General features: G+C 49.0%; 2 protein-coding genes across 6 annotated transcripts in view; one reads left to right on the top strand and one right to left on the bottom strand.

Moving 5' to 3' along the window:
* Positions 1 to 1,334: 1,334 nt before the first annotated feature.
* PLAGL2 (PLAG1 like zinc finger 2) lies at positions 1,335 to 14,092 on the bottom strand. 2 transcript variants are annotated; one of them, XM_082432194.1, is made up of 3 exons: positions 13,953 to 14,092; positions 8,360 to 8,732; positions 1,335 to 5,207 (listed from the first exon to the last, which is right to left on the bottom strand). In XM_082432194.1, exons 2-3 carry the CDS (start codon positions 8,617 to 8,619, stop codon positions 3,977 to 3,979), a joined length of 1,491 nt encoding a protein of 496 aa, XP_082288320.1. In that variant the 5' UTR covers positions 8,620 to 8,732; positions 13,953 to 14,092; the 3' UTR covers positions 1,335 to 3,976. The 2 variants fall into 2 exon arrangements, with proteins under 2 accessions (XP_082288320.1, XP_082288321.1); XM_082432195.1 differs by lacking the exon at positions 8,360 to 8,732 and having other exon boundaries at positions 13,953 to 14,049.
* Positions 14,093 to 14,159: 67 nt separating this feature from the next.
* The window catches only part of POFUT1 (protein O-fucosyltransferase 1), a 28,758-nt gene continuing 24,949 nt past the window's right edge, over positions 14,160 to 17,968 (top strand). For 2 of the 4 annotated variants that reach the window (XM_082432220.1, XM_082432218.1), the window contains exons 1-2: positions 14,160 to 14,386; positions 16,039 to 16,160. In XM_082432220.1, coding sequence (XP_082288346.1) covers positions 14,254 to 14,386; positions 16,039 to 16,160 — 255 coding nt within the window. In that variant the 5' untranslated portion in view covers positions 14,160 to 14,253. The remainder of the gene's footprint in view (positions 14,387 to 16,038; positions 16,161 to 17,968) is intronic. The other 2 variants (XM_082432221.1, XM_082432219.1) reach the window with 2 other exon arrangements.

Genomic DNA, 17,968 nt, shown 5'->3' with positions numbered 1-17,968 from the left:
CTACCCCTTTCCAATCAAACAGGTTCACAACTTCCAAACACATCATTCAGAAGTTTTTAATAAACAACTTCATTATAAAAACTTTTTTTTGAAAATGTAATTCTGCAAAACATTGAAAAATCTACTTTAACAAAGATAGGCCCTGTGCATTTTCTAATGGCACTTATATTTTACAATTAAAAACCTTGTTTTATATAAAGCCAAAAATACTCCAAGAGGTTATTCACTGTGTGTACAAAGTGCTAGAAGGTTTTGTCTTGTATTTTTCTCTTTAAATAATCTGGCGTTACGAAAGAGTGGCTCCAAAGCCTTGACCACTGGGAAGGAGGGAGGGAGGTGTATGAGAAGTGGTGTTTCAGTTCTAGTGCCGAATAGTAGGAGGTGGAGAGGTGCACTATGGGGAGAATCCGCTAAGGAAGTAAGCTTACATCCGAAGAAACTGAACTGGAACGCTTCTTCCAAACCCCTCCATAGAGGCACTAGATTATGATGGTGGATCCTTCTCCTGTCAGAACCAGTACACCCCTTTCCCTCGCCACAGACCCTACTCTCCAGTGGTGAGGTTACAGCCAATTCCTTCCACAGCAGGTTCAGAGTTCCAGGAGAGGCCAGGGTGGGGTCCCAGAGGAATCTGGACTTTTCTGGCCAACACCTGCCTAAGGCAAAGTTTCTTATTACATAAATATCCTTGTTAAAAAGCAAAATATTGATCCTGTACAATATAAACTGTTAAAAAAAAAATCGTGCTTAAAAACAGCTCCTAGATAAGAGAGGAGGTGGAGAGAGGGGTGGAGAAAACAGCTACCAAAAAGAAGGGGGGTAGGGACTTAAAGGGCTACTAGGGGAAAGTTTAGGGCAGTGAGAGAATTTCAACTTAGGACAATATCTACGAGCAAAAGAAGTAATCACACCTGCTTCCCATATTTCCATTAACAAAATGCCATTGTAAAAGGGTGAGGGAAAAAAACTCAATTGTTATTCCTTTCCCTACCTCTCACCTCTCTAAGATGTGCACAGATCCTCTGAACTGACACAACTGGGCATGCTATCCCCTGGCCCCCAGGACTGCACTCAACCCTGACCAGCTACTGTGCAGAGGGGGAGTTGCCTGCCACTGTTCAGGGCAGCTCATGCTGACAGAGGTTGGAGGTGGTGGGGGAAGGGAACATCACCCCTTTTCCTGGTCCCCGTTTGGTCTCTGCCAACATGCCATGGCTCCTGTCCTGGGCAGAAACCCCTAGGCTCTCATGGCCTCAGTGAGGGTACTGAAGTGGGTTTGGTACCGAGTAGGATAAAGCTATTCTTATCCTTTGAACAACCAGGCCAATATGGACTCTTTTTTTTAAATTTTGGGGAGGTTTAAGAAACGGCTGGGTGTCTATGGCCCAAAAAAAAAAAAAAAAAGGTGAAGGCAGATGTTCCTCTACACCAGCAAAGTTCACAGTGATAGGAAAATTCCTTGTGGGTGGGAAGGGCATTGAAGGAAGAAGAAAAGAGGAACAGGACGGAAGGAAGAAGTGAGGGGAGGAGGGGCAAGGCCCCAGTTACAAGGTTTTAAATAGTTGCTTTGCCTGTCCTGAGTTTCCCAGCATCACTAATGGGGGAGAGTATTCAAGGAAGGGACAGGAAAGAGCAGGCAAAGAGGAGGGGACTCTTCTAACAGCCCAAGACTTTATATCCTGTGGCCAGAGGCCCATTTGCCTCTGTAACCGAAAGGTGCAGGGAAGGTGGCAGGGAGGGGTGAGGGTTGCTGGGTCTAGTGATGAAGATCAGAGACGACAAGGAGAATGGCAGCAGAGTCCTGTTTGGATGCTCACATACCATTTCCTGTATACGAGTCCCAATAACATGCACAGCATGCAGGAGGGGGCTGCGTACCAAGGGGACGCTTTTAAAAGTAAACCTTAATTAGTCCCTGGGACTCACTGAAACTAATTTTTAGAAGCAAATCACCTACTCTGATTCTAATCTTGCCAGACACCTTTATATCTGGTTTTGTCTTTTTTTTAAAAAAGGTATCCCAAACTAGCCTGCCTAAATTAAAACATGCTTATTCACTCCACATTGCTTCCATTCAAGGGCCAGGGAGCAACATTTTAAGGCTTTCACCTCAAAGGAAGAGTACTGGCCTGGGCTGAAGCAGAAGCCTGGGTCTTGGACCTGCTCAGTTCCTGATGATAAACCAAAGTGATTTCTAGACAGAAGGGGGCGGGGGAGGACTGGGAAGAGGCTGAGGCAGTTCCTTGGTAGTTTGTCCTGAAACCCTAGTGGAGAAGCCAGTATGAGGCACCTGCTGAGAGAAGCGCCCAGAAACTGCTGGCTGCATCTGTAGGAGTTAACAGTAAAGAGGTAGGAGTGTGTTTCTGAATCAGAGTGGAAGTGTCTCAAGAGGGCCCCACACTGGTGGTCCCTGAGCTGCCTCCCTTCCACGAGTGGGAAGAGCGAAGCCCATGCAGAACTGAGATGAAGCAGGGATGGGGTTCAGCTGGGCAAGAGCTGTGCTGTCTGTGGCAGGGAGCCCCACAAGTCAGAAGAGAAGAACTAATCATTTGTTGCAAGAAACTTGCTGAGTACTGGGGGCAAAAGTGAGAGGGGCCACAAAAGGAAGATGGAAGTTCTTTGATGGAGAGCAGAGAAGCCTAGGCACAGTGGGCCCGAGTCCACGGGACTGCAAAGTGGAAGAGAGAGGAGGAACACTGTGGAGAAGAAAAAAGTTTGGTATAGGAGGCAATGATGTACACCCAGAGATTAGGACTCAACTATCTGCCCAGTCCCAACTTTCTGAAAACTCTTCTTCCAACAATTCCACAACTTCCTGGAAAAGAGACAGGAGAGAGACAAATGAGGTCTCACCCTCTCCTTTGCTATCCACACCAGCCTAGAACCGGAGTCCCTCGTTCCAAGACTAATGATAAAAGCTCATGACATTCAGGGTGGGGATTAGAGAATTGGGGCAGGGGGTGATGGAAGTGGGCATGCCTTATCATTTCTTCCCCTCTCCAGTTCAAAAGGAGGATGAGGGGGTCATGATGTACTTGGAGAAAAACAGAATTGCAGACCTGTGAGAAAACTGCTCCAATCTTCTTGCCTGTCTCCTGTGGACTCTGCCGAGGAAGGCAGGAACAGACACAGTCATGGAAGATGGCAGAGACGGAAGCAGTCCAAAGTCAGTTTATTTCCCCACAGGGGAAAAATATGACCTCAAGTGAAGAGAAGTCAGTGAGACCCGACTCCGCCTTGTAAACAGGGCTCCAGTTAACACCAGGTACCAAATGGTTCCGAATGGTGCCAACTGGAATGGACTGGTGGGAATGGATTCACGGTGTGTAAACAATGTTCACTGCAATCATTCTAAGGCTATACAGCTCAGCAAGGGAGGTGAAATGGTGTGTCTGAGGCGACTGTGTAAACGGTACCGTTGCTGGAAAACACTGAAAATGGAGGTGCTAGGACAGGAGGGATGGAGGTGATGGGGAAGAACAGAGGCCCTCTCTCCTGCCTGTTGGTTGGAAGCAGGCGATGGACCCTCTGCAGCAGGGCCTAACCAACTGCTGTGGGGTCTGCAGGCTGGGACCAGAAGACGGGCTTCTTGGGCTATTTCTCTCGAGGTCATCCAAAGTAAAACCCTCTGTGTCTCCAAGAGACCTCTCCCTTCTCCAAAGAGAAGGAGGTTCTGATGCTTTGGAGAGGGAGAGGGCTAGGTGTGGCTCCCGATTCAGATTTTAAAAAAAAAAAAAAAAAGTAAAAATACCTGAAGTCCTATTGTATGACATCTTTTCATGGGGTTGGGGCTCAAGGCTCCTCCTGGAACTGATCCTGGAGCCCAACCCCCAAACCAAGTGCTCCATACAGATACTGGAATTTTTTCTTTTTGAACTCAGCTCTGAAAGCTCAGCTGCCTTCATGGGGGATGCATAGGGGGTAGATACTGAGACTCCCTGACAGAGCCAAGACTGAGCTGAGGTCCTCCTTGGGGCTACTGGAATGCCTGGTGGAAACGAGGCAGGGTGGTGGTGCTCAGGCCAGAGGTGAAGACAGGAGGCAAGGAGTGCAGAGGCCCAAAGTTCAGCGGTCCCCCAGCTCCCGGGGAATCTTGAGGCTGAGCTTGCAAAGTGGTGAGCAGGGGCTGCGCCTCGGCCTGGGAGTAGCCCATGACCAGGCCTCCTGTGGCCCCGGGCGGGTTACACGGGGGCAGGTTGAGAGGAAGAAAGCCCAGTAAGTGGGAGAAGTCCACATTAGCAGCGCAGAGGGCCTCAGAGAGGTTGGCGGGGCTCTTGGTGAGCAGTGCTTCATCTAGGAGGGCCGCAGCTGCCGCCGGCTGAGGTGAGGCGGGCTGGGGTTCAGCGGATGAGAGAGACAGGCTTCCAGGAAGCTCCGCCAGAAAACTATCCACCTCCACTTTGGGCAATTTGTCGGGCAAGTATGAGGTAGATCCAAGCTGGTATTTTGGAGGAAGCTGAGCTGGGGAAGAGATAGGTGAGGACTCCAGAGGGTAGCTCATACCCATGGGCAGCGTGTTGTGCACCAGGGAGTGTGGCACGCCCGCACTGGGCATGGTAGGGATGTGGGCACCATACATGCCCATGGGCAACATGCCAGGGAAGGCCTTGGCCCCCATCACGTCCCGAGAGGCCATGCACAGCACAGGGCTCAGCTCTTCCTTCACGTTGACTGTGGAGCTGCAGCTGAGTAGGCCTAACATGTCCACTGGCTCTGTCTTGATCTTGAGCAGCTCTTGCGAGTGACTCTTCTTGACATGACGTGTCAGGTGGTCTTTGCGGCCAAATCGCTGGGCACAGTACTGGCACAGGAAGTCTTTCCGGCCTGTGTGGACCACCAGGTGCCGCCGCACATCCTTACGAGTATAGAACCGCCGGTCACAGTGGTCACAGGGGTGCTTCTTCTCCTTGGCACCACCTGCTACCCGGCGTGAGTGGGCCTTCAGGTGCTCTAGCAGGGCCTGGGTACTCTCGAAGGTCTGCAGGCACACCTTGCAGCTGAGGTCACCACTGCTGGCGGCATGCATGGCCAGGTGGCGCCGGTAGCCCAGCTTCGTATTGTAATTCTTACCGCACTCAGAACAGTGGAGGGCCTCTTTGTTGGGGTCATGCGTCTGCAGGTGGTTCCGCAGATGATCCTTGCGGTGAAACATCTTATCACAGTACATGCACTGGTGGGGTTTCTGGGCTGAGTGAGTGGCCATGTGCCTGGAGACAGGGATGGAGGACAGGAGAAAGAAATGAGATCATAAGGGCTGGCTAGACAACTGAGTTGTCCACTAACAGGCAACTAGACACAAAAATTATGGTACAGCCATGCAATGGAATGGAATACCATGCCAACTGTATTCTATAGATATCCTTGACCACCTGCAAAATCACGTGTACTGCTATTCTTTGCAGCACTGATTTTAGTAGCAAAAAATCAGGAACAATCTAAATGTCCATCAATAGGGAACTGATTAAGTTATTCTAAGTCCATAAAATGACTCAACTTTTTTTTTTTTTTCTGGCCATGAGGCTTGTGGGATCTTAGTTCCCTGATCAGGGATCGAACCTGGGCCCTCAGCAGTGAAAGCGCAGAGTCCTAACCACTGGACCACCAGAGAATTCCCAACTCAACTTTTTAAAATAATGGCAGCTTTATATGTACCACAGGTAACAAGCTCCTAGATACACTTAAGTCGAAAAATCCTATGAGACAGAATAGTCCCTATGGAATGGTACTATACATATGAAAAGAGGGAAGATATATGTATGTTTGCTTGTATAAGCTTAAAATATTTCTGGAAGGCTACACAAGAAACTGACAACATTGGCTACCTATAGGGGGAAGAAATGGGCAGCTTTTATGGGTGTGATGGAGAATTTTCATTATATACCTTTTGAATTTTGAATGCATTTCCTTTGCAAAAAAAAGTGTATTTACAAAAATTTAAATAACACAATAAAGGGAGAATGAAATATATCTAAACTTCCTGATCTGGAACAATATCTGAAGATATAGGGAGCCAAGTCAAAAAAGGAAGTTCAGTATAGTGTGTGTAATACAATCCCCTGTGAAAATAAAAAAGGAAGGGAATACACGTTTGAATGTCTCAACAAGGATACACAAGAAACTGCCTTTGGGGAGGAGAATAGTGGCTTCGAGTGTGACAATTCATTTTTCACTGCATGCCCACTGGTACCATTTAAACTGTTTGCCACACAAAGCAGCAACATTTAATTTTAGCATATGTACTGCCGAAGCAAGCACAGCAGCAACATTTAAAAAAATGTTTTTTTGTGATATGGCACCTCAGTGTCCCTTGGTTTGCTCCTGCTCCTTTCTGGCTGGAAAGCAGCTCAGAATCCAGGAACTGCAATCCAGAGCTCCATAGTACATTCAGAATCAACTCAGCAAGACTTGGGGGTCCCACGGTTTGCAAGCCCTGTGTGAGCTGTGTGATTAACCTTGTTCTCCCTAAGAGGCTGAAGCACAGGGCAGCCCCACTCACCAGTCAGTAAGTGGCAGAGGCTGAATTTAAACACAGACCTTCTTGAGACCCGGGTTCACTTAGGTATGCCACTGCTGTCTCTAGCACAGCACCCAGTGATTCGTATCAATCGTACACATTACCCTCATGCTATGTGTGAGTGCTCACACCTATAAGGGTTACTATTAACCTCCTGTGACACAACTGCCATGAAAACGTATGAGAGGGAGATGCTGAGTGATCCACAGTCTACTTCCCTCATTTTGAAGGTGAGGAAACTAAGGCCCAGAGAGGTTTAGTAATTCACCTAAAATACAGTGACTATGGGTGGAGTCAAGGCTCCTGTCTCCTGGCCCAGGACCTTTCCTGTAGCCTCCCACTGACACTCAGACTGTCACTAAGAAAGTCTAAGAGGACAGCCCCAACTGGAACCCACCTAAGACAGAGGAGCACACAGAATCAAAGCATTCCTGAGGACCACAGAACTGTCATGAGGGCAATCCTGGCCACACGCTACCCTGTTACCTGTTTTAGTTCCTTCCTATCAACTGTTTTCCAGATAAGGAACTGAGGCTTTCTGTGGTCATCTTGTTCTTGTATTTACTCATTTACTGTCTGTCCCTGCTATTAGACAGTAAACTCAAGGAGGGCCAGCACCCCCATCTGTCTGGCTCACTATTCTGTCCGTATCACTGAACACTGTGCCTGGTATGTGGCAGGAGCTCAATAAATAATAGTCAAGAGATGAATGACTGTGCATAAGGAAGTCTACATTATTGGTAAAGGGCATGTTCATGGTCCTCTGATGGAAAGGCAAGGATAAAATCAAAATTACGTCTGAGCAGGCCCCCCTCCCTTCAAAGCTGCTCTGTCATTATCTGCTTTACACCAGGGCTTTCACATTCCATTTCACTTTAAGTAGGAGTTCTTGGGCTTAGAAGTTTCAGGCAATCTTCCAACCCAGAGGACACCAGGGACTCTACAGAGACATAAGTAATCATCTGAGTGGCATGCTAGTTCAGTAGAAGAGGCACTGCAGGACCTAAGAAGCTATAGACCTTGGGTAAGTTACTTCTCCACTCTGAGCCTGCACTTTAAAATTTACAGATTGGACCTGAGGGTCTCCTTTTCCTTCTAAACTTCTGAAACTGATTCCTAATTTGGGGCTAATATTCTGACCATTACCTGACGTAGGTGGGGAAAGTAGCACAAGCAGACCTCGGAGATATTGCAGGTTTGGTTCCAGACCACTGCGATAAAGTGAACATCACAATAATAGGAGTCACATGAATTTTTTGGTTTCCTAGTGCATATAAAAGTTATGTTTACACTATACTGTGGTCTATTAAGTGTGCAATAGCATTATGTCTAAAAAAACCAATGTATATACTTAATTAAAAAATACTTTATTGCTAAAAAATGCTAGCTATCATCTGAGCCTTCAGCAAGCTATAATCTTTTTTTGTGAGAATTACCAAAACATGACACAGAGACATGAAGTGAGCAAATGCTGTTGGAAAACTGGGCCAACTTTCTTGACTGGGAGTTGCCACAAACCTTCAATTTGTAAAAAACGCAGTATCTGAGAAGTACAATAAAGTGAAGTGCAATACAATGAGGTATACCTGTATTGAAAAAAAAAAATTCTATCTAGTTTGTTCATGGCTATCTGATATTGTACCCATCAGATTCTAGTGTTTGAATAAAAAATACCACCATTATTTTGCAGTGAGTGACCTCAAACGGTTGACGTTCAGGGTACACTTATGGGACAAATTAACCTCTACTCTTCTGCCACAGATAAAGTCCCACACTCAGTGGAGTCTCTCTGGCTTCATCCTCTGGAAACCTCAGGGCAGGAAGAGGTATGGGAGTATCACCTACCTATACAGCTTGTACTTGGAGGCAAACGCCTTGCCACAGTGCAGCTGAGGGCAGCTATACGGTCTCTGCTCTGGATGGGGGAGGCTCTGAGGCCTCAGCTTCTCCCCATTTGAGAAGGGTGTCCCCGAGATTTCACATTGGCACTTCACTTGACTCTCCGCCTCCCGGCCCCGAGGCCTGGGAACTAGTTTCCAGCCCACTTCCTCCTCCTGCTTTGCATCTTGAATCCAGGGGGGGACGCTGGTGAAAAATGTGGTCATGGCAAGGCTAATGGCGAAGGGCCATGTTATTGAGAAAGCCTCCCCATCAGCTCCACAGGGCTCTGTGCTCTGTCACAGCCTCCAACGCAGCCTTCAGAAAACAATCTCTTCACCTGAAACATCAGAACACCTGGTGTTAGGGAGCCCAATACCATGAAAACATGGGCTCTGGAGGCAGAGAGATCCCCGTTCCATCCCAGCCCTTCCACTTAGAAGCCATGTGACTTTCAGCCAATTACTTACTTCCCTGATCTGTTCCCTCATTTACAAAATGGGCTTAATAATCTCCTACATCATAAGGATCTTTTGAGGATTAAATGAGATAATAAATATAAAGCATTCAGCAGAAGACTGGGCACCTAGTAAGTGCTTAGTGGTAACTATTATTACAAGTACCACCTAGGCTAATAGGAAAACAGGATAATCAGAGGAAGTAAAAGCCCTAAACTCCAGACTTTCCCTTCTAACTTCGCTTTTACATCCTTTCCACTAAATTTAGGAATAGCAGCACCTCCTCCTCCTCTTCACCCTACCTCCTCCTCACTTTCTACAATTCTCCTCATAGAGGTGCTAAGGAGCAATAAAATGCCCAAAAGGCATCAGAGGAGAAAGAAGAAGCCATTACTTAGGAAATTTACACCCTGGAGAGTCAGCCCCTGCGCCAGATGTGTTTCTTAGCAGCATATCGACATCAAGAGGTTCTGTCTGAGGAAGGCAACAGCAGACTCAGCATTTCCACTAAACCAGTACTAGTCCTGTCCCGCCCTCAACCACCACTCTGGGTCTCTTGGTCTCAGGGCCCAAACCATACTTCTTTAGCAAAGCCCGTCGAACACGCAAGGTGTTGAGGGTCCCAAAGACCCTCATAGAACACGGGAATGTCTCCATTATGAGCAAGTAACACACCTGCATTAGAACTTAGACTCCATCACCAAACTCTGATTCTTTGAGAGTTCAGATCACATCTTTTTCATCTCCATACACCTAACATCTAGAAAAGGACTTTCAACTTTCTTTTAGATGAGTAAATCAGTCATTGAATGCAAGTGGATTCTTATTGGCTAACATGCTCAGGAAGTTCTGGTTTAAACTGAGTTCCAAAGTGGGGAGCCAATATCTTGAAGTCTGATGCTTTCTACTGGGTTGTGGAGTGGGGCGGGGGAGCAAAGGTGACACAACTTCTTTCCTGACTCAACTCAGAGGAAGAGAGAACGGGCATTACCGTACTGATTCTCAAAAGGGGGACAAAAGAGCCACATTCACACTCACAAGCTCATCACACAAGATTACCAACCCCAATGCAACTTGCTATAACAGGGGGATTTCCTTTGAAGAGGTCATGCCAAAATTTGGTCATGAGGCTTTTCCATGTGAAGGGAGCAAAAGGGGTATCTGGGGATTGTCCATGAGAATCTGGGGAGGGCTCCAATTGCACAAACTAGCTGTGGGCCAAAGAATGCTTGCTCAGCTCATTAGCACCTGCTGCTTACAGTGACCATTCAACCAACAGGCTGGCCGTGAACGAGATGATGGGATCAGCGGGTTTATGCCCGAGAGAGCTTTGCTCATCATTAACATAAGCTACGTCCTGTTCAGGAACCATTCCTCTTGTTGAAGAAACACTGCAATGTAATATGATAAACATCTCCCTATCACGAGTGGAGATTTGCCTAGAAAGATCTGCACAAAGGTGGCTGCATTTTGCATGAGTCACGTGTTAGCACTAAAAACTAGTCCCGCTTGAGCCTTCGAGTCATCATGGCATATTTGCCTGCTTCACGATAAACCTCAAAGGCCTCTGATGTCTGGCTTTCATTGTTTAAGTCCCCTCCTTCTTCCAAAGGGTGGAATTACCTGTTTATAATACCAGCGATTACTAGGCAGCTTGGAGTTGGGTAGAGAGCGAGCACGAATTTGAACATCTAGTTTGGAGGGAATTTCTCCCACCTTCAAAGTCAAATTCTGCACTCCCCCCCACCAATATGTGAAATCATGCACCTCAGCCTCTGGAAAGTTGGGAATGGCAGCCAGAGGGAAGCAAGTCACATCACTTTGGCTGATGTGAGAGAGGAGCCTAGCCTTGGAAATTCCACGCAAACTCAGAAAGAGAACAGTACGTCCCCCACCTCCCACACGTCCACCTCATCTGTTCTCCTGAACAAGCACAAACAAGACACAGCAGTTTAGTATGCTGCTGCTGGAAGAGTGAGTAATGGGCTTCTAGGAAAGAGGTTGATGGTGGCTAAGAAGAGCTCTCAAGGTTGTACTGACAGAACCAAAGGAGGAAGGCAGCAGCCATGTGCTTGCCTTGATTTACACTTAATGGGGCTATGGCTTTAGTGTTACCTTAGGAACCCTTCTGGAAATCTAGTTTTTCTCCCTCTGTCCCTTGTCTGCAAACTCCTTTCATCCAGGAAGATTCCTGGGCCTCTCCCACATTATCCGAAGGCCTATTCCTTCAGACATCTTCCTCTGCAAAACTGTGAAAAAATTCTGCTTCTCTTTCAAAGCTGCTCTTCAGGTCTCATACTCTAACCTTAACAACTACAGAAGCTGACAGAACCTGTTCCCATAAAACAAACACAATCAATCCCTCCCAGTTACTGGTATAACTCGGTATATTTTCATCCTAAGATTCCTTCTGGCGCCTGATCTGAAGAGGGAGGTATTGTGGAAAGAACCTTGGACTTGCTATCAGAAGACTGCCACTTACTGGCTGTGAAACCATGGGCAGGTTACGTAGTTTCTCTGAACCTCAGTTTCCTCAATTTCTAAAACAGACATTTGTTCTCCTTACCTATAAAATTCTCATGGAAGATTCAGTGAAACACTCTTGAAATGTCTGACATAAAACGTGTAAATACAAACAGTGCTGTCTCTGAGGTCTAAATTGTGTCTCCCTCTTTTCCGCACGGGGCCTGAATAGTACTACTTTTTTTTTTCTCCCTAGATGAGTCTTCTCAGGCCTCAGAGTGAGTTTCCTTCCCTTCCCAACATCTCCCCAGAATGCAGCCTTCCCCTTTTCCCTCACAATTAACCCTCAGCACATCCCCTGGAGCCAGTCCCCCTTACTTTATCTTCCTCCAGCACCATATCCTGGGCCAGAGTTCCCTCACTGTAGGAATCTCCTTTATTATTAAGGCCCCATACCCCAAATACAAATGCTTGCTAAAAACTCTGTATGGCCCTCTTTGGAAGCCTTTAAAGGAGACAAATCGCTTCCTCGTCTGTCTGTCCTCTGTTGTGTGCCATGATGCCTGCTGCCCTCTGATGAAACTATAGTTTTTATGGTGTTACATCATCTCTATAGAAACTGCGTTCTTTCTCCATTATTAGCCTGTTTCCTCATCTGTAAAACTAAAAATACTTACCTCACAGGCTTGTTGTAAGGATTATTTTAGTCAGGTATGCAAAGGGCTCAGCACAGGGCTTGGCTTGCTCTAAGTACCCAACAAAAGGCAGCTATTATCTTTGCCTTTGTATTGAGTTGCATGTTCCCACCTTCTGCTGCCACAGTTGAATTCTCTCAAACCTCCCCCCAAAACTGTTGAGAAACAGCGCCCCTGCACCAAGGAAAGGGTTAATCTGTAAGTGTTCTTAACTAGAGAGACCCACAGAGGATTAACAGCTCCACTTCAGTGACTACCCTAAAATAGCTTTTATCCCTGCTGCCCAAGAGCTACTTGGGGATCTGAAGAACTCAATTCAACACCTGCCGAGGAGGAAACACACCCAGGAACTTTCCTTGCGGTGGACACAATCTTCCCTTAAGCAGAACCCAAAATAGCAACTGGGAAATTATAAATAGACTTAGAGATAAAAAACAGGTCCTGACCTGGGCATCAGAAACAAATCCAAAAGACACACTGACTGACTGGAGAACGGTGAGAAGGAAAGGGGGAAATGGGTATAGCTGCCCCCCCAAAACACACACACAAACACACATACACTCCAGAGTGGGGGGAGAATTAAATTACAGGGAGGCTGGAGCGTCTCAATGACTTGCATCATTCCAGGAGACATCAAACAGGATTAACAGGGGCTGCTAGTTCTTCTATCGGTGTAGATGGACCCTTTTTGGAGTCCTTTTGATTCATGATTTCCTCTGATTCCCGCTGCCTCCCCCTCCTAAGGAGGCCTTGAGCAAATGGCTGCAACTCACAACAGCCCCATTTTCACAAAGAGGAAACCTGATTAGACACCACCCCCCCCAATCCCGTGGCCTCACATTGGGCGGTAGGGTTAGCAACCCCAGGCCAGACTCTTTCAGAGTCCCAGGCAGACAGGTGGTAAAACACACACGCCAGGACACAGGAACACTTGCCGGTGAAAGTACCAACTCCCCACACCCGACGTCCCCTTATCTTGCACCTTACAAGCCCCTTTCCCCCACCGAGATGGGGCCAGGACAGGATTTGCAGGGGACAGCCTGTCTCCTGGTTCGTTTGTAGACCACCATACTGCATGGGGGAAAAGGTTAAACGCCCCTGGGCTGGGAGGGCTGGGGGTAGACGGCTGCCGGACCAGGGACAGAAATTCAGCAAGAAGTCTGGAGGAGGTCTCAGGAATGGAAGGGAGGGAGGAGCAAGTTATCTCGATCCCTAAGAGACCCCCACCCCACCCTCCGCAAAGAAAGAGAGACGGTGGGGGGTGGGGGATGGATTACACGGGCTGGAGGGTTAAAGGGGCTGAAGATAAAAGCGAATTCCCTGAATTTCAAGAGTCTCAAAATGGTACCGGGTGGAAGCTGTCTAGAGTTTGGGAGTACGATCGCCGAGGAGGGAACTATGGGTAGAAATTATTTGGGTTCCCCAGAACCAAATAATTAGGGGAAGCCTCAAAAGGGGTTATGTGGTTCTGGGAAATGAAACAGAGGAGAAAGAGCGAACTATTTGGAGCAGGAAAGGGGGTTATATGGGTCCGGGTAGGCGTGTCTGAGAGGAGAGAGCAGGTGCAGCTTATCTGCGTCCCCCAGACCCGGGTCCCTGGTAAGGTCAGCAGCGCGTTATCTGGGTCTCCAGGGAGCCTGGGGGGTCGGGAGTGGGGGACCCCCCCCCCAGGGCTGAGGCTCCACGTCTCGGAAGGGAGGGGGCCAGCGGGGTTTCTTCAGGTCCCCCAGACCCAGGTATCGGGTCCGGGGAAAGTTTTCGTCACCCTGGGGCCTATCTGGGCCGGAATGGCGCAGAGGGGCCCTCGGGTCGGGGGTGTGGGCGACCGCGCTGAGGGGCCAGAGATGAGGGGCGCTGCCGCTCCGGGTGCCGGGCGCGCGGGCGCAGCGAGACTGCCTCCCGCCCCGCTCCCCGCCGTCCCCCGGGGCCCTCGCCCACACTCACCGCGCTCCGGGCCCCGCGCTGCGGGCCGGGCCGCGCTCGGGCTCCGCCAGGCCCGCTCAGGCCCCGGTAGTGGCGGCGGTCGGGCCATTGTGCGGTGCATTGTGGGAGCCGCGCGAGCGGGCGCTCGGCCCGTGGAGGGGGCGGTGCCGCGGGCTCTCTATGGTCCCGCCTGCCCGCCGGCTAGAGCGGCCGGGGCGGCGCGCGGGCGGCGCGCGGGGGCTGACGGGAGCGGGGCGGATGCTCGCGCCCTTCCTTCCCTCCCCGCCTCCGAGCCGCGGAGCGCCCTGGCTCTGGGGCCGATATGGGAGCCGCCGCGTGGGCATCGTCGCCCCTGCCGCCGCGTGTGTCTCTCCTGCTGCTGCTTCTGCCGTTCCCGGGGCTGCCTGTGGGCTCCTGGGACCCGGCGGGTTACCTGCTCTACTGCCCATGCATGGGTAAGGCCTCCCGAGCCTTCTGTCCAAATGGGGAAACTGAGGCCCAGAGAGGAGAAGCCATTTCTCTGAGGCGCCCAGAGACGCTTTGACAGGTCCAGGAAAGGACCCCAGCGCGGGGCAGGGCCTGCTCCTTTCCTTTCTGCCCCAGTTGCAAGGGCACTGAGGGGACCTCTGTGTCCAACCTTCCGTTTGGCAGATGAGAAAACTGAGGCCGGGAGAGGTTACGATGTGTCTTGCACAAGGCCTAAGCCAGCCCCGAGTCCAGTAAATGGAGTTAGTGGGGCAGGACTTGATGTCACTGACCCAACGCTAGCTCTGGGCGATTCTTTCATTCATTCAACACATATTTATAGGGCACCTACTATGTGCCCAGCCCTGTTCTCTGCTCCAGGGATACGGTGGTGATAAGACAGAAAGCCCCATGCCCTTGTAGAGCCTTCATTTTAGTTGGGAAAGACAGCCCATAAAAGATAAATATAAAAAATAAGTAACCGCATAGTATTTATGGATGAGTGCTATGGGAAAATAAAATAGAGCAGGGTAAGGGAGAATCTAAAAGCTGGCTGAGGGGTGCAATTTAAATGGGAGTGGTGGATCGTCACTGTTAAAGTTATTTCTTCCTAAAATCCTCCACACTCCTAACCATGATGATGTGGCCCTCTGCGCATCATCTCCACCACACCCTTCTCCCCAGACCCTGCAGCTGCAGGCACAGTTATCCTTTTCCGTTCCTTACACATACGGAGGTCCTGCAGCCTGTGCTCTTCCCTCTGCCGGGAACACCCTCCTCTTGCCTTGTGCCAGACCAACTCCTTCCCATCCTCAGGCCACAGCTTAAATGTCACCAGAAAAGACTTCACTGACCTCAACCCAAATAATCTCCTCCTCATTGTTCTCCATCACCAAACTTTTTTCACTTCTTTTTTGAACTTATCAAAATTTATCACTGTATATTTGTTTATATGTTTACTGTCCCCCTACCTGGACTGTGAATGCCTTGAAGGCAGAGACCTTGTCCTTCTTGCTCACTCCTGTGTCCTAGCACCTAGCAGAGAGCCTGACACATTGTGGCCTCTCACAATCTTTGTGGAATGAAGGAATGGATGCCATGCTGGGGATAACAGAAAGAGTCAGACAGGGACCTTGCACCTGAGGCATTCACAGGCTGAGGAAACAGCCAAAGGCCGGGAAATGGGAAAGGACATTCTAGGAAGAGTGAAGAACCACAAGTAACTCATATCCAAGGTGGGAGGCAGAGGAGGGGAACTGAATATGGCAGAGAGGTAGTGAAAGGATCCCGGTGAGTGAGGCATTGGAGTTACCCCTTCACATGCAGATGGGAGGAAATAGAAGTAGGAGGTCACTCCTGGCTGATGGAACAGCAAGAGCAAAGGCATGGGGTGGGGATGGGAAGTGTAGAGCATGTTTGGGAAACAGCAAAGAACCTGGAGTGGCTGAGGCAGAAGAGGCAGGGCCTGAAGGGCCTTGACCGTCAGACCCAGGAGTCCAGACTTGATCCCATGCTGCCAGGTCCCCTGGCTCTCCTTGGTGTCCTGGCCCTCCACACTCCTGGCTCTGCATCCTTTCTGAGCCTTGCATGCCCCAAGCCCTCGACGCCCTAGTCCTCACTTCACCTGCAATATACCATCCAGGGCGCTTTGGGAACCAGGCTGATCATTTCTTGGGCTCCCTGGCATTTGCAAGGCTGTTGAACCGCACCCTGGCTGTACCTCCTTGGATTGAGTACCAGCATCACAAGCCTCCTTTCACCAATGTGAGTACCTCCTGCTGTTGACCCTTGTCCACCTTTCCCCAATCCTGCTCACCTCTGCTTGACCCCAAGTCTTTCTGTAGGCTTCACCTCCCACCCCTCTGAGTTTGCCCTACCCCCCCACCCAGAACTGTCTTCCCTGGCTAACTGGCTAACATTTATCCAGCACCTGTTGTCTGCCAGGCACTCTTTCTGAGCATTGCATCAGGATTAGCTCTTTTCCTTCCCATCACATCCCTATGAGGAAATGGGTTTAGAGAGGTTAGGTGACTTACGCACGCTCACACAGCTTGTGAGTAGTAGACTGGAATTCAAGCCCATGTCTCTCTGACTCCAGAGCCTGTGACCTGAACCTCCAGACTCCGTTTCCAGCCTTGTTTGGTCCCACCCATTGGTCAGAGGTGATGGTTGCTATTATCAGTTCTGAAGGAGAAACAGAGGCACAAGCTGGTTAATAACATGTCCAGGGCCACAAACTGGAGCAGTCTGGCTCCAGCACTGCCTCTCACCTCATCAAGGGGTCCCTTAGCATGGGAAGCCCAGCATCATCTAATTTCTTGCATGTTCTTTATGTTTTCCACCAGTCCTGTGTCTGTCATTGTTCACAGTGTAACTCCAGGGGCCTGGCAGTAGGAACTGAATTAATATTTAGTGAATTGACTTTGAAAGTTTTTAATAAACTTCAAAAAATTATGTTTATTATGTACAAAACACTGTATTTCATTCTTACAGCCTAAAACGTAGGTTTTATTTTTTCCTGCACATGCCTGTATTTAGAAAGGTTAAAAGCCAGAGTACCTGAGATCATAGCCTGGCTTGGCCACTTACTAGCCGTATAGCCTGGGCAGGGTACTTGACCGCTTTGTGCCTCAGTTTCCTCATCTTTAAAATAGACTGGTAATAATTGTTGCTACCTCCCTCAGTGAGTTAGTGATTGTGGAATGCCTCCCTCTTAGAATCAGCTGAGGCCATCAATTGAAAGTGCTTAGGATGCAGGGAGTCCTTAGTAACCGGGAGCTGTTGATGCTCTGACTTTTTGTACTCACTGTTATAGTTTAGACCTGGCCATTGGTCTCCCTCTGGTTTGCTTGCCTTCTCTCACCTTGCCTTCTCAGCTAGGAGTCTTTCAGAGTCTCCACTTCTTGCTTTCTACGGGTTACTCAACCTACCCCAGCTGGGCTCCCCTTCCCCACTGGGACTGTTCTCACAGAGGCCACGAAGGACCTCAGAATTGCCAAATCCAGGAGTCATTTCTCAGTCTTTATCTCAACTGACCTCCCGGTGGCACGTGGCCCCGTGTGCCTCTCTCCTTCTTGCACTTCCTACTCCCCTGGCTTCCAAGACACAGCCTGTTCCTGCTTCAGCCCAACCTATCCACAATTTCCTCTTTGCGCTGCATCAGGGGCTCCTCTCTCCCCACCCACTGTTTAAATGTTGATGTGTCTCCTCTTTCTGTTTGCTTATTAGCTGTGTGACTTCAGATGAGTTACCTAGATTCTGTCCACCTGGGTTTCTTCATAAATAAACTGGAGATGGTTGTATTCCTACCTCTTACAATTAGATGATCAAGTCTATGAAACATGTTGAGTACAGCACCTGGCGCTAACCCAGCACTCAGTAAATATTAGTTGCTTTTATTACCATTATTTGCTTTGCTATAAGTTTCTGTTGACTCTTGGGCTTTCACTCTTCTCCACGTACCTCCCAAATTTATCTATGGCCCAGACTCTCCTCTGACCACAGGCCTCGTGTTTCTAACTCCTATGCCTTTGGGTCTACTTGGATGACCCACAGATAATCTGAAGTTCACA

This window comes from Balaenoptera physalus (assembly GCF_965194825.1).
Source record: "Balaenoptera physalus genome assembly, chromosome: 16".
In the NCBI taxonomy this organism is placed as follows: Eukaryota; Metazoa; Chordata; class Mammalia; order Artiodactyla; family Balaenopteridae; genus Balaenoptera; species Balaenoptera physalus.
The sequence above is the reverse complement of the archived record's forward strand: the minus strand, read 5'-3'. Positions and strand labels throughout refer to the sequence as shown.